The 16,898-nt window shown below is 32.2% G+C and overlaps 2 protein-coding genes across 3 annotated transcripts; one reads left to right on the top strand and one right to left on the bottom strand.

Annotated features, from left to right (window-relative positions):
* Positions 1-664: 664 nt before the first annotated feature.
* LOC112775129 (RPM1-interacting protein 4) lies at positions 665-6,211 on the top strand. 2 transcript variants are annotated; one of them, XM_025818607.3, is made up of 4 exons: positions 665-993; positions 3,751-4,263; positions 4,545-4,733; positions 5,781-6,211. In XM_025818607.3, exons 1-4 carry the CDS (start codon positions 988-990, stop codon positions 5,808-5,810), a joined length of 738 nt encoding a protein of 245 aa, XP_025674392.1. In that variant the 5' UTR covers positions 665-987; the 3' UTR covers positions 5,811-6,211. The 2 variants fall into 2 exon arrangements, with proteins under 2 accessions (XP_025674392.1, XP_072083037.1); XM_072226936.1 differs by having other exon boundaries at positions 749-1,163.
* A 7,242-nt stretch (positions 6,212-13,453) lies between these two features.
* On the bottom strand, positions 13,454-14,557 carry LOC112777977 (transcriptional corepressor SEUSS-like). The gene has a single exon (XM_025822354.1). The coding sequence runs from the start codon at positions 14,555-14,557 to the stop codon at positions 13,454-13,456; it is 1,104 nt and encodes a 367-aa protein (XP_025678139.1).
* Positions 14,558-16,898: the final 2,341 nt, after the last annotated feature.

Below are 16,898 nucleotides of genomic sequence, written 5' to 3'. Positions count from 1 at the left end.
TAGGACTTGCTTGTTTTTGAAGAATCTATAACTTCTTACTATTTTGTTTTGTAGAGTAGTCAACAATTAGGAATAATTAATCAATATTAGTATTTTTTTTTTCTTGACTAGATCAATTCTAAGGTATAGAAGTGGAGTGAGTTTAGGAAACTTGATTTTTCTGTGAGTGAAAAAAATGAAAAAAAGAAAACAAGAGAAAAAAAAAGATAAATTATGGAATAATATTATTTTTTTAATTTTTAATTTTTATTTTTATTTTTAATAATATATAAATTAATCCTTTTTAATAATTTTAATATTAATAATTTTTCTTATTAATTAAGTTTTATTAATGATCCTTTACAATAATTTTCTCATATATATATATGAGCAGATTTTTCTTTATTAAATTGCTGAAAATTTTAAGATTTAACACGATATATATTTTCCAACAGTATTTTTACTTGCATTAAAAATAAAAGTAACATTAAATTATTTTTAATACATTTAAAAAAAATTAATTTTGATTAAATATAAAATAATTTTACATCGTACATTTAATTATACAACGTAATTACACAACTATATAAAAAACTTTAGCTGCGTCAAAATGAAACTCCAAAAATAATATCTAAAAGTTTTAAGAGAGTGTACATTAAGTACTAACAAGTAACAAATAACAATTATATGACTTGGAAGGGACAGAAACATGAATGGTGGCTTCCATGAAATAATTTCTTATTTCTTCAATCCTTGTCAATTTTAATTTAAATAAAATACTTAATTAATGCCATATCATGTATGACTTAGTAGACAGAGAAGTTGGAAGCAGAAAACATATATTAATTTTCAGAGCATTTCCGGTGGCTCCGATCAAAGAACGCTTCATAATCCTCTTCCTCTCTCTTTTTTCTCACAGCGTCACAGACTCTGATCCTTCGCCGGCAGCCGCCACGTGTCTCTTCTGCTCTGCACTTTCTGCGGATTCTTTTCCAAGCTTGGTTAGAAATGGCAGTAAGTTTTTTTCCTCCTTCTATTTTTGTAAATATATTTTCATTTTTATTTTTAATTTTTGTCATGGTTTTGTCATGTTATATGTGTTTATGATTGCTGAGAAAATTGTACAAATTGGTCACTGAATAGAGGGAAATTCAATGTCTTGCATTATGTTATTGCTATGGAAGGTGAGGTTCTTCTTCTTCTTCTCCTGGTTTGTTTTTCTGTGACTGTTCATCTTCTAGACTTTGATATGGTTGACCAGACAAGATTTTCTTGGTCAATTCGTTTCATCTGCAGCCAAATCAACTATTAGCAGCTTCAGTTTTTCGTTCTGCTTCTTAGAAATTTCAAGCAATTCAATAAGATTCTTATCATGCAGAGTTTTCTTGGTTTTTCTTTGTAGCTAGTTCCATGAATCATGCTGCTTTGAGAATTTAGCTTGTAGCCTTGTGTGGGTGGATATATTTCTTAAAATTCAAAATGTTCAAAGATATGGATCATGTACCTAATTAATCAAGGAAATGTTATACTTTTATGTGTAGTGAATTACTAAATTGGATATTTGGATCTGTCAAAGATAAGAGAGAACAAGCAGCTAGTAGGGTTGTATCCATGAGTTTGGTCGAAACAAGTTATCCTTAGTTTGGAGGGAGTTCTGCTCTAGCCTGATAGGACCACTTAGGAAGCAAAGCTTTCCCTTCCGAGTTAGAGCGTAGCCGGTCGCATACCCATTGGACTTGAACCAAAAGCTTCTGGTTAAGCTAGCAAAACCTCCCGCTAGCTGAGCAACACACTCGGACTCGGTGGTGTTTGTTCTTATGCTTTAAGAATAACTTTGATCGGCTGAAATGTTCACCAGAAATACTAATCATTAGACTTGTTAAGAGAATTAAAATATCATGAGTGAAAAAGAAGCACTCAACTTCCCGGCTTAGGTTTAATAGAAAGAGAGAGAATTATTTATTTTAGGTTTGAAATAATCATTTTGTGCAAGTAAAATCGGGTTGTTGATTTGTAAGGTTGCATGTGGTAAAGTGCATAAACATTCATCTTATTTGTTCTGATATGAGGGACTATGTGGTAAACAGCTACAGCCATCGTTATTTAGCTTATAAGAAATTAAGAATTTAAAACTTTTGAGGATATATTTATTGTTGTTAAAAAGCATCATACTGATGCAGCCATTTCATGGAGTCATAAGAGCACATGAGTGAGAATAAAGATGATCAAATTGAAAGACTCAAAATGTTTGATGATACAATACAAAGAGTTATCAATGTTGCACACACAAGTGCAGTGAGGTTTCTGATTCCCTAAGCAGTGTGCAGAAGGGAGTTGTATTTGAGAATGTTAGATAAAAGGATTGCTTTAATTGTTCAATCTTTGATCATCTCATTGTTGCTCCCTGCATGTTTCTCACCTCAAAGCTGTGTTAGGCTTAGAATTATTATTCTTGTTGAAGTTTGATCAAGGTATCTCTGAGGATGAATTGGAAAGAAATGTTTAGAATATTGGGCCAACCATTCATAAAAATTGCAGTTGATAACAACTCTTTCATGCATGCTACAATGTTATTTAAGTAGACAACCATGTAAAAATGTAAGATGTTAGATAATATAATTGGATTATATTGTAGCGATAAGAATGTCACCTTGGTAAGTGGATATGCTTGCTATGATAGGATTAGGAATGAATCCATCAGAAAGAAAGTTGGTGTAGGACCTCTTGTTGACAAGATGCTAGATTATTGCCTTTGGTATTTCGGTCATGCAAGGAAATTGAGAATGCTTATAGAAGAACTGGTAAGAAAAGTGGATCAATTAAAGTATCCCAATAGTCAAAGGTAGAGAGAAACCAAGAAAAGTCGTAGAATCGTAGCCAAACAATTAATAAGAACTGATATTCAAATGATCTGCCCTACAAACACGATCTACACTTTACAACAGTTTAGCATGACTTGTGATCCTTGTAATTATTGGGGAAAAGCTCTCCAATTGTAATTAAGAGTATTAGCTTTCAGTACTTAGGGAACTTTCGAGGTTAAAGTTCTCAATGATCTCACAATTGTTTCTTAACATAAACTAATATCAGAGCATCTTTGGATGAAATCATTGTAGATTGAAATTGAAAACCACATTTATATGCACAGTCTAATACTGGATCTATTTACTTTTAATTGTTACTAAGAGACTAAGAATATAAGATTGTCACGAGTTAGTCAAATGGGGACAAATACAGTGTAAATTCTTCCAATCTGTATGATCTTTGTGTTCTCTATAAACTACCCTCATGTTGAATTATTAAGTCTAGTTTCAATTTGATTTGACTCCTGAAATATCAAAATATCATCTTTGTTGCCAGGAAAATGGAAAGAGAATTAAGTGTTGGTTAGAATTGGCTTTTTTGAGTGAAAGAAATACTCTTTTTTTCATAAATAAAGTATTTTTATTCAAATTAAACCTGTCTGGATATATCTTTTTAAAAAAAAATTTTTATTAAAAAAAAACAGAAACAAAAGACGTTTTTATACTTAAAAAGCTTTTTTGAAAAAGTCTATACAAACGTAAAATAGCTTTTGTCTATTAAATATTTTTTTCAAAAAAATAAAAAATAATTACTTTTCTCAAAAGACAATCCACAGTGACCCTCTGCTATTATTTTCCACATTTGATAACTCTAATTCATCTAGATACCAAACCCAAAAGTCATATCCTTGGTTTATTCAATGAAACTGTACTTGACATACTTCTTTTTTATGTCTGAATTTGATAGCAACGATCGCATGTACCAAAATTTGGCAATTGGGAAAGTGGAGAAAATGTTCCATATACAGCTTATTTTGACAAGGCTCGGAAAGATCGAACTGGCACGAAGATGATAAATCCGAATGACCCTGAGGAGAATTCGGATTTATCATTTTATAATTCATCATCTGATCAGCTACCTCCGGCCATACCCGGAACTGATTCAGAGCATCCATCTGGAAAGGGATCTAAGACATCCACACATGAGTTACAGAAGAGCAAGGAAGACAGTGATGCTAAGCCTTTTGTTGACTCTCCTGCTCGTCAAGCAAGCCAGGGAGTAGGTTCTGCCGATAACCGAAGAAGACCTTCTAGACAAAGTACTGGTTCTGAGTACAGCATCGAACGTTCTCCCCTTCATCGTCAGGCTAGAGCCCCTGGAAAGGATAGTCCATCATGGGAAGGAAAGAATTCCTATGATAGCAGCCATGGAACACCAGGAAGATCCCGGTTAAGACCAGCTAATCGGGGCGATGAGACTGTTGGTTTTTTTAGTCCTGTTCTCTCTTGGTCACCATGCATGGCATGAAACTTAAAAGCTTTCATATATATTACACAATTTGTGTTATCTTTACACATAAAAAATGGGACATCGTGCTAACTCATACCATTGAATGGGGTATGAGTCGTCATGGTGTTCCACATGGCATATTTACACACACTATTTTTGAGATTACATCAAATCATCAATGATTGATCAGAGCTTTTATGCAATGTTTTGCTTCACAAAATTTTCTGACTTCTAGCATTATGATGCGGCAGCCTGACAAAGGAGCAGCTGTTCCGAAGTTCGGCGAGTGGGATGTTAGTAACCCTGCATCGGCTGATGGCTACACTCACATTTTCAACCAAGTGAGGGAGGAGAGACAGGGTGGAGCTGGAGTTACGCCAGGCACACCTAATCAAAGACCACACTTTATCAAGAACCAACCTAGCAATGACAAAGCACAGGTATGCAACGGATTAACCTCTTCTAGAGTGCACAAATTGGTTAAATGTTATGAAACACACACACTTTGCTGAGTTGTCGTGTCCGCGTGTCAGACACATTTCGGACACACGTATCGACGTTCGTCTACTGTATCTAACTGTGTTTTAATAAAAAATAAAAAATTATTCTCCGGACACACTTGAATACACCTAAATACCAGTGTGTCCAATTTTATTCTTAACATGTATTCTTGAAATGAGTTTAGAAATAATATATATTATTTATTAAAACAAAAAAAAATTTAAATACTTTATTTAAGGGTAAAGTATACTTTTTGTCCCTGAAGTTTGGCAAAAGTTTCAAAAATATCCTTAAGTTTTATTTTGTTTCAATTTTGTCCCAAAAGTTTTCGATTTTCATCAAATATACCCTGACGGCTAAATTTTCAAAAAATTTAAGACCAATCTAACAATAATGCATGAAAATTATGCTTGATTTGCTTGTGTTGAGGGTTGTTCTTATGAAATTATTATTGAATTGGTCTTAAAATTTTTAAAAAATTAGCCGCCAAGGGTATATTTGATGCAAATCGAAAACTTTTGGGACAAAATTGAAACAAAATAAAACTTAAGGATATTTTTAAAACTTTTGTCAAACTTTAGGGACAAAAAGTATACTTTACCCCTTTATTTAATTAAAAGAAGATATTAAAAGCAATTAAAAAAATATTTTATATTTTAATATCAATTAAATATCAAAATATCATTGTAATTTATCTAAAAAATATTTTATATTTTTATATATATCGTGTATCCGTGTCTTATAAGATTTTAAAATCGTGTGTCTGCGTGCCATGTCATGTCCCGTGTCTTTATTGCATCGTTGGTTAAATGAGATAGTGTTGAACAACCTTGACTAACAAATTCCAATGTGTATGCTACCCTTTATTACCAACGTGTACACTTTAAAGAAGTCAAGTCTAGATGGAATATTATGATACATAGATGGATAGGTTTAAAAATATTCACCATACTAATGCTTGTTTTTGTACTTGTTTGCTGCTTCAGTGTTGCTGCTTTTGGTGGAGCAACAAATGACCCCATGAATGTGTGAATTATTTTCTGAACAGAGAAGAGGCTAAAGAAAAAGAACATAAAAGTGTTTTCAATGATCATGAGGTGTGTGTAGCACTTGTAAATAATTCAAGGCTCTCTCTCTTCCGACATGATTGAAGTGCATTTATCATACTTTGCGCCTATTTTTCTTGCTTCTTTTTTCACCCACTTTTATTCAGTTGTCAATCTAAACACAACTTGCTTTGTATGCAAAAGATGGTGAATTTTCTTTCCCTTTTTTTTATCTATTTTTTTATCTTATTGTGGTGCTAATTTATGGTTTAAAATATAGTTAAGTTTATTTATCTGAGAAGAAGTGATGTATTTTGATTTGTAACTGGCGACTCGAGTTCCAAAGTATTCAAGTTGGTGTTGAGCTTCTCTATGCAGGTGTTAACTGTTAACAACTTAAGTTCATTTCTATTTATTCAAAAGCACAAAATTACCTCATTTTGGTAAATTAAAAAGCCTAACTGCTTATACTTGCGACTTTTAAAAGTTAGGAGTGCTTTTGAAAGCACTAAGAGAGAGCTTTTTAAAGTTGGTTTGTACTTATCAAAATTAAAAAAAATCTAATATAATAAATATTCAAAATTGTTGCGATAAGGATAAAAATGGATGACCATGAGCAGATCATATTTTCCATGCTGAATGGCTACATTATCAATGTCCTTATATTTAATGATAGTTGAAAATTATAGCCTCCTTGCATGTATAAATAGACATCCTCAGTGCATGATATGTACACTACAAGCAATAACAAAATACTATTCTCCCTTCCTTTTCATACAAATCAATCTTATTTTATGCTGCAATTAAATACTCTTCTTCTTATATTTCTACTACAATTCTTTCTCTTCTTTTATTTTATAAGTATTTTAAATTCTATTTTCTATTACTCTTTACATATAATATTAATAGCAATATTAACCATCTTTATTATATTGAGATTGCAACAATAAACAGATGCGATTCTCTCTCTCTTTATTTTTAATACTTCTTTCTATCTTTGTATATATATACACATTACAACATATAATATTATTATATATATATAAATTATTATTGGGCTAATTATTTTAATACTAGAGTCTTCTATTTGTACATCTCTATTATATATCTTTTATTTCACAACACGTTATCAGCACGAGACTCTGATCAAATTTTTAGGAAGACTCAGGTAACAAATTTTCATTATGTCGAAGCTCTCTCATCTTGAATTCAATGCTCTTGATATATCTGGAAACAATTATTTATCATGGATATTAGATGCTGAAATCCATCTTGATTCAATGGATCTTGGAGATACCATTAAGGCTGAAAATAATGCATCCCAGAAGGATAAAGCTAAAGCCATGATTTTTCTCCGTCGTCATCTTGACGAAGGATTGAAAAATGAATATCTTACATTAAAAGATCCTGCAGATCTTTGGAAAGACCTTGAAGAAAGGTACAATCATCAGAAAACGGTGATACTTCCTCAAGCCCGGTATGAATGGACGCATTTGCGTTTACAAGATTTTAAATCTATAAATGAATATAATTCTGCAATGTTTCGGATCACCTCACGAATGAAATTGTGTGGGGAAAAAATAACTGATCATGATATGTTGGAGAAAACTTTCTCAACCTTCCATGCCTCGAATGTGCTCCTGCAGCAGCAGTATCGAGAGAAAGGGTTTAAGAAATATTCTGAGTTAATTTCTTGCCTTCTTGTTGCCGAACGCAACAATGAGTTGTTATTGAAAAATCATGAAGCGCGCCCAGCTGGCGCCGCCCCATTTCCTGAAGTAAATGCGGCAAATCATTACCCCAGAAGAGGTAAATGGCAAGCTTTTAATAACAAGAAAAATTATGGAAGGAAAAAGAATTATGTTCAAAAGAGAGGATCTCACCAGAAGTGGGACAAAGAAAAGAATATCGGGCAGAATAAATCAACCGAGGAGAAGTGTTTCCGCTGTGGTGGAAAGGGCCATTGGTCACGTACCTGTCGTACCCCAAGGCACCTAGTCGATCTTTACCAGGCATCTTTGAAAAAGAACGACAAAGGAAAGGAAACAAATTTTGTTTCAAATGATGCTGAGAACTCCACCACTCATTATGATGTATCTGATTTCTTTGAGGACCCTGAAGGAAATATTGGCCATTTGATCAATGATGGAATAGTTTAATATGTGAAATTGTGAAGTATCTATGTAAATAAATAATGTAAAAAATTTATTGTTAAAGTTTTATTTTCTATGTATTTAAGTTTCAAATGTGATGTACATAAATAATGAAATATTAATATTTATGAATTTTGAAATTATTAATTGTGTCAAATTTTAAAATAAAATTTCAGTATATGACATTATTTTATGTACAGTGTTTCTTAGAAAAATAATTCTGATCAAGTATTCAATTTAACTATGCATACTACTCATTTTATTATTATTTGTTTTTTGAAGAATGGCAAGGATATGTAATGAAGATGTATGCCTTGCGGATAGTGCAAGTTCACACACTATTCTCAAAAGTGATATATATTTTACCCATCTTGTGCCAAAAGAGGAATATGTTAACATTATTATTGGCTCAGGCAATGTGATAGAAGGCTCCGGAAGAGCTATAATTTTGTTTCCTGGAGGAACAAAATTTATAATAAATAATGCACTATTATCTACCAAGTCTCTGAGAAACTTGTTGAGTTTCAAAGATATTCGCCGAAATGGATATCATGTTGAGACGATGAATGAGGGAAATCATGAGTATTTATGTATAACAACTCATGATTCAAATAAGAAAGTTATATTAGAAAAATTACCCTCACTTTCATCTGGGTTGTATTATACCAAGATTAGTGCAATTGAATCACATGCCACTATAAACCAGAAGTTTACTAGCGCAAATGAGTTCATAACTTGGCACGACCGATTGGGTCATCCGGGAACAACCATGATGAGGAGAATTATTGAAAACTCTCATGGACATTCACTAAAGAACCAGAAGATTCTTAAATCTAGTGAATTTTGTTGTGCTGCATGTTCTCAAGGGAAGTTAATTTTAAGGCCATCACCAGTAAAGATTGGATTTGAGTCCCCTGAATTCCTAGAAAGGATTCAAGGTGATATATGTGGGCCTATTCATCCACCATGTGGATCTTTTAGATATTTTATGGTCCTGATAGACGCATCTTCGAGATGGTCACATGTGTGCTTATTATCTTCTCGCAACCTGGCGTTTGCAAGATTACTGGCTCAAATTATTCGATTAAAAGCACAATTTCCAGAAAATCCAATCAAAGCAATTCGTCTTGATAATGCTGGTGAATTTACTTCCCAAGCTTTTGATGCTTATTGTATGGCCAATGGAATAAGTGTTGAACATCCAGTAGCTTATGTTCACACACAAAATGGGTTAGCAGAATCACTTATTAAGCGCCTCCAATTAATTGCTAGACCCTTGCTTATGAGAACAAATCTCCCAACCTCGGTTTGGGGGCATGCTATTTTACATGCCGCAGCACTTATTCGTTTGAGGCCAACGAGTTATCATCAATTCTCTCCTATACAATTAGCTTTTGGCCAGCAGCCAAATGTTTCCCATTTAAGAATATTTGGGTGTGCGATATATGTTCCCATTGCACCACCTAATCGCACCAAAATGGGACCCCAAAGAAAATTGGGGATATATGTTGGATATGATTCTCCCTCTATAGTGAGGTATCTTGAGATACAAACTGGTGATGTGTTTAAAGCCCGGTTTGCCGATTGTCATTTTGATGAATCAAAATTTCCAACATTAGGGGGAGAGAATAAGTTTCCTGAAAAGGAACTTAATTGGAATGCATCATCGTTGATGCATTTAGATCCTCGATCAGAGCAATGTGAACTAGAAGTTCAAAAGATTGTACATTTGCAAAGAATAGCAAATGAATTGCCTGATGCATTTTCCGATACAAAGAGGATAACCAAATCTTATATACCAGCGGAAAATGCCCCAATTCGAATTGATGTCCCAGTAGGACAAGTAGCTACTGAAGCGAATTCACGCCAGAAGCGTGGCAGGGCGGAAAATGTCCCAATTCGAATTGATGTCCCAGTAGGAAAAATAGCCACTGAAGCAAATACACGCCAGAAGCGTGGCAGGCCTGTCGGTTCTAAAGATAGAAATCCTCGAAAGAGAAAAGAGGTAAATACTATTCCTGTTGAAAAAGACATAGTAGAGACACCCGCAGTTGTCCAAAATTCTGATATAACGCCAGAAGACGTTCAGGTACCTGAAAATTGTGAAAATGACGAGATCTCGATAAATTATGTCTTTACAGGAGAGAAATGGGACCGAAATAAGACAATTGTCAATGAAATATTTGCATATAATGTGGCATTAGATATCATGCATGAAAGTAAGGATCTTGAGCCAAGATCAGTCGAAGAATGTCGACAAAGAAGTGATTGGCCAAAATGGGAAGCAGCCATGAAGGCTGAATTAGACTCACTTGCAAAACGTGAAGTCTTTGGACCTGTAGTCCGTACACCTGCAGATGTAAAACCTGTTGGATACAAATGGGTATTTGTGAGAAAACGAAATGAGAAAAATGAAGTTGTGCGCTATAAAGCCCGACTTGTGGCACAAGGTTTTTCACAAAGGCCCGGTATAGATTATGAAGAAACGTATTCCCCAGTAGTGGATGCGATAACATTGCGTTATTTGGTCAGTTTATCTGCATATCATAAACTGCATATGCATTTAATGGATGTGGTAACAGCCTATTTATACGGATCATTAGATCGGAATATATATATGAAAGTCCCCGAAGGACTAAAGATATCTAAACCATCCAATGAATATTCGCAAGGGTTATACTCAGTCAAATTGCAAAGATCTTTATATGGTCTAAAGCAATCTGGACGAATGTGGTATAATCGTCTTACTGAGTATCTGGCCAAAAACGGATTCAAGAATGATGATATCTGCCCGTGTGTTTTCATAAAGAAAACTGCTTCTGGATTCATTATAATTGCTGTGTACGTTGATGATTTAAATATCATTGGAACTCCTGAAGAGATTCCAACAATTATAAAAATTCTAAAGGAAGAGTTTGAGATGAAAGATCTTGGAAAAACTAAATTTTGTCTCGGCCTGCAGATCGAGCATATAAAAAGTGGGATCTTTATTCATCAAACAACATACACAGAAAAGATCTTGAAAAGATTTTATATGGATAAGTCACATCCATTAAGTACCCCAATGATTGTAAGATCTTTAGATGTGAAAAAGGATCAATTCCGTCCTAAAGAAGAAAATGAAGATATCCTTGGTCCTGAAGTACCATATCTTAGTGCCATTGGAGCGCTAATGTATCTTGCTAATAATACGCGACCTGACATATCATTCGCGGTGAATTTACTAGCAAGGTATAGTTCCTCTCCAACCAGAAGACATTGGAGTGGAATCAAACAAATTTTTCGATATCTTCATGGAACGGTTGATATGGGATTGTTTTATCCCTATGGATCCAAGTCACAACTAGTTGGCTATGCAGATGCCGGATACCTGTCTGATCCACATAAAGGGAGGTCTCAAACAGGATACCTATTCACATATGGTGGTACAGCTATATCATGGAGGTCCACGAAACAGACGATTGCAGCAACCTCCTCTAATCATGCTGAAATACTGGCGATTCATGAAGCTAGTCGCGAGTGTTTTTGGCTAAGGAATTTGATTCAATATATTATGTCATCATGTGGACTGATTGATCATAAGATAGCTCCAACTGTCCTGTTTGAAGATAATACAGCATGCATTGCTCAACTTAAAGGCGGATACATCAAAGGTGATAGAACAAAGCATATTTCTCCCAAATTCTTCTTCACTCATGACCTTCAAAATCAAGGGACAATTGATGTCCAACAGATCCGTTCAAGTGACAATCTGGCAGATTTATTCACAAAGTCACTCCCGAAATCCTCCTTTGAAAGATTGGTACATGAGATTGGGATGCGCCGATTTCGAGACATTAAATGATGTCGGCAAGAGGGGGAGACTGTACTCTTTTTTCCTTGGTCAGGTTTTTTTTCCCATTGGGTTTTTCTTGACAAGGTTTTTAATGAGGCAGTCCCCATCATAAAGGATATTGTACTCTTTTTCCTTCACTGAGGTTTTTCCCACAGGGTTTTCCTTTAGTAAGGTTTTAATGAGGCAATAATCCTTAATGGTCATCCAAGGGGGAGTGTTGCGATAAGGATAAAAATGGATGACCATGAGCAGATCATATTTTCCATGCTGAATGGCTACATTATCAATGTCCTTATATTTAATGATAGTTGAAAATTATAGCCTCCTTGCATGTATAAATAGACATCCTCAGTGCATGATATGTACACTACAAGCAATAACAAAATACTATTCTCCCTTCCTTTTCATACAAATCAATCTTATTTTATGCTGCAATTAAATACTCTTCTTCTTATATTTCTACTACAATTCTTTCTCTTCTTTTATTTTATAAGTATTTTAAATTCTATTTTCTATTACTCTTTACATATAATATTAATAGCAATATTAACCATCTTTATTATATTGAGATTGCAACAATAAACAGATGCGATTCTCTCTCTCTTTATTTTTAATACTTCTTTCTATCTTTGTATATATATACACATTACAACATATAATATTATTATATATATATAAATTATTATTGGGCTAATTATTTTAATACTAGAGTCTTCTATTTGTACATCTCTATTATATATCTTTTATTTCACAACAAAAATTACCATTATTAATTATTAACACCAGATTTTATTTATTTTTCCTCACATATTTTCTGTCATTATATTGTCATTGAAATACTCATATATTTCTAATTTCTCAACTCTAAACCCTAAACCCAAATTCTAACACAATCTTCATATATTTTTTTATTTTCAACCTAATCTTCATAATTTCAACACAAATACATCTCTACCACGTATTAAGTATGAACTTCTATCTATTTATATTATTTTTTGTGCATTGTTTTTGTATTTTTTAGTAGATGTTTGTTTTTCTCTGTTCTTTAAAACGTGAAGAAGGAGACCTAATTTATGGAAACCAATCATAAAATTTTCGTACACCAATTTCATGAACATTAGTCAAAATTATAATAACAACATATATACATATGTAAATATAGATATATAATTTTACTTGAGATATGTGTTTCATTTTCTGTGATTTGTAAAAGTGAGTCAATATATATAGATGGATAATGGACGTATCAGTACTAACATTGGATTACATACAAGTTTTATTATTGACTAATGATAACTCCATTTATATTAATATAGAGAGTAAATCAAATAAATATTTAAATTATTAGTCTCTAAAATTTGAAAGAAAAAATATTTTTTGTTATAAACATGTTTATTATAATTTTAATTTTTAAAAGCTGTTTTACCAAACACAATTGTAGTGCTTGTGCTTATTAAGAGCTATTTTTAACGTGATTTTACCAAACTCAAGTGCTGCCGCTTTTAGAAAGCTGTCTTTTAAAAGACAGCTTTCATAAGCTATTTTCGAAAAGTAAAAGCTTTACCAAATCAAGCCTAATAAGCATAAAAAATTTATAAACAACCTCATCATAACTAATATAAAACTCAACTAGAAGAACCAATTTGCATACCAGGTGTGTGTCCATTGTTCCTACCACTATTATTCAAATCATGATTCCTGTTTTGATGCTGCTGTTGTTGCTGCAATTGATCTTCACCATGATCAGCAATTCTAAGTTTCTTTGGGAATTTGGCCAAGCTCTCAATAGGTGCAATCTTATTCCGTATGCTGAAATCAATCATGTCTTTCATGAAGTTCCCAACTTCTGATAATTGAAGGCACCTAACATAGCTCTTAGCAAACCCCGAATAATCATCAAGCATTGGAACTTCCAATTTCTTAGCCAATTCTTGTGTTACTGCAACCAACTTACTGCTACTTTCTTGAAACTCCTCAGCAGCAACATTATTGTTGTCATTATTATTGGCTGCGAAATCCCGGAACTTTGATATGGCATCGCCAATTTGATTCACATTAGGAACCAAATGCCTTCTGCTAATGAACACTTCGTGGCGCGTCACGCAGAATTCCCAAGAACATATCTTGATGTAAGGGGAGAAGACTATTCGAATGGAACCTTCGTGGACGACGTGAAACTTGTGGAACAAGCTTTCTCTTCTTGCTTTCTTGCAGACCAGAACAATGTAGCCGGAAGGGTCTCTGAATTCGCAGGGAATGTCGGTAAAAAGCCTCTCTTCCAATAGTCCACTTTCATATTTCACCATTAAAAGCCTTGGAAGAACATCAAAACACACTTCATAGCCATTAACAGGATTCTTCTTGCATATATCACATTTTTTCATACCACCAAGGGGAAAATTGGCTCTGGTTTTTGTTCTTGGATACAAGGAGAAACAGAAGCTCTTCTTACCATTCGGAGCGAAAAACTCGGCCACAAATCTCTTCCAGAAGATAATGTTGTTGTCGGCCGGCCGGCGCTGCTGGCAATGGACAAATTCTTGCATCTTTTTTGCACAAACTCCGGATTGATAGATTGGAAGAATGTTTTTTTGTTGTTGGAATTGCACTGGAATTTGTGGCATTGGCAGTTGTTGTTGTTGTTGAGGCAAACCCCTCAAGAATTGTTGTTGATGGTTCAACATGTTGAGATTTGCAGCAGTTGAAGCTACTTCTTTAGTGGGTTGCATCGAGATTATTTTCTTGTTGCTGATAAAAGAAACAAATTTATGGTCAGAACAATGGGTTGATTTGTTTGTGTTCATGTTTTCTGAATTGTATTGTGGCAGAGTTCTTTATCTTTTTTTTGTTTTGATTCTAAACTTTGTGTTCAAAAAAGATTTAGATCGGAGTTGATTTAATTTGTATATAAAACAGTGTTTGGAACTTCGCGACTGGATAAATTTGCTAGCATTTAGCGGGAATTGCTTTCATCTTTTATTAAAAATTTAATTAAATCAAATTATTTTAAGTTTTAAAATAACTTCAAAGTCAAATTCACCCGGTGTGTTTGTAATTTTGTTTAAAAAAAATCTAATGATAAGATAAAATATTACGTTACTTTAAATATCAGAAATTAATTTTTGTTTTTCAGATTTCTTGGGATTTGCTTCCTTTATTTATTTAAATCCTATCAAAATTATAAGTTTCCATAGGAATTGATTTAATATAATGTGAAAGATAAAAATTGATTTCATCTATTTTCGTAAACCAATTCAACACTCCTTTTCTTTTTATTTGGTTCGATTTTTATTTTTTTTCAAATCCAAATTAACCCGCTCCGTGAACCCTCTTAAATTATATGTTATATCACAGTTATATTGAGTTTGTGCGTGCTAGCATATGTGAGTGTATTAAACTAAAATTAACGGAAAAAAAGAGATATAATCTAAAGGAGAATAAAAGGACTTAGGTTCAATTTGAATAAATAGTTTAATTAATTTATTTTAAAAAAATAATTTAAATAATAAATGATTATATTAAAAAGTCACAAAAAAAATGACTATATTAAAAGTAGTTTATAAATAAGTTATTTTGTGTTTGGATTTTTAATTTTAAAGGTGTTTATTTTATAGAAATGTGATAAAAGATTTGTTTGAGTGAACTTCCAAGAAAAGATTTTTTTTCGAGTTATCTTTTTTTAAAAGATCTTATGGAAAAGTAAAAGTAATTTTATATTTGGATATCTCATACAAAAAGATCTTTTTATTTATCAATTATGTTTGGGTATAACGATATAAAAGTACTTTTTATTTATTTATTACATAAAAAATATCTTTTTTTTTTAAGGAAAAAAGATTTAAACAAAAAAGATGTAAATTATAACTTCTTAAAAAAGATGTTTTTTTTTATTTTTCTAGTACTTTTATTTCTACTACTAGAAATTTGCTAAACACGCTAAAAAATTAAAAAAAAATTGTTTTATTAAGAAAAGATATTTTTTTATTAAAATAATAGCGTTCAAACAAACCAAAAAATAGTAGTATTATGAGAGAAGTCATTTTTTTAACTTTTCTATAAATTCCTAAATAGCTTTTTAAAAAGTTACAATTTAGTTTTAAAAATTCCACAAAATATTAATACTATTATTTTTCATAAATTAAAAAATTTTAAAAAAAATAGTTTTGAAGCTTTCTGAACGAAGCATACTATTCTATTGACTTTTGATAGAGATTTCTTTTATTCTTTTGGATGTCTGAAAATTACCTTTCTTAAAATATTGTCTCGGCCTCCTTTTAATTTTTACCATCATTGTTAATGGAAAATGGAAAAATTTTTGGTTGATTTTCTTTAAGTCATAGCGCTGTCAAAGTGACAAGTAGTGCATCACGGTGACAATTTGGTTGCAATGGTTTTATTGATTTTTTTTTTTTTGGTGACTAAATGGTTTTATTGATTGATATACTAAGAATGCATCAAACAGTATATCTATATTGAATCAACATAAAACAACTCTGATGATTAGGATTGAAATTCTATCTTTTTATCATTACAATAAAAAAAGATATCGATTTTAAAAAGGTCAATTTTAAGTTTTGTTTAAATGAATGTAGCATGAAACACTTCATATATTTTTAAATTTTTTGTTTTCATTTTAAATATAAGTAGAGATGATGGACAATTTATATCTTCGGATATTTAGCCTATCCAACTTAATTGTGACGGATAATTATTCAACCCGTGCAAAGAAAAATTTTAATTGAGGTAAATTTATGTTTGGAGCGAAATGAGATCGAGGTATAGATATATCTTTCATATTTTTCCGGTGTGTATATATAAGTTAATAGAAAAACATTAATTTAAAAGGTTATAGGACAGGGCAGGTATATTATTCGTAGAATTAGGGTGAAGTCTTTTTATTATGCAAAGGTAGTATCAAATAAAATGAATTTTAAAAGAATAAATTCTTAATAGACATTGAAAGATTCTAAAGAGTTATGGTTATGATTTTGATTTTTTTTTTCCAATACTTATTATGGTTATGATTTATATTACATTTTCTTCAAGTATTCATAATATTTTGAAAAATAA

This window comes from Arachis hypogaea, chromosome 19 (genome assembly GCF_003086295.3).
Source record: "Arachis hypogaea cultivar Tifrunner chromosome 19, arahy.Tifrunner.gnm2.J5K5, whole genome shotgun sequence".
Taxonomy (NCBI): Eukaryota; Viridiplantae; Streptophyta; class Magnoliopsida; order Fabales; family Fabaceae; genus Arachis; species Arachis hypogaea.
Note: the sequence above shows the minus strand (reverse complement) of the source record. Positions and strands in the feature narration are given on the sequence as shown.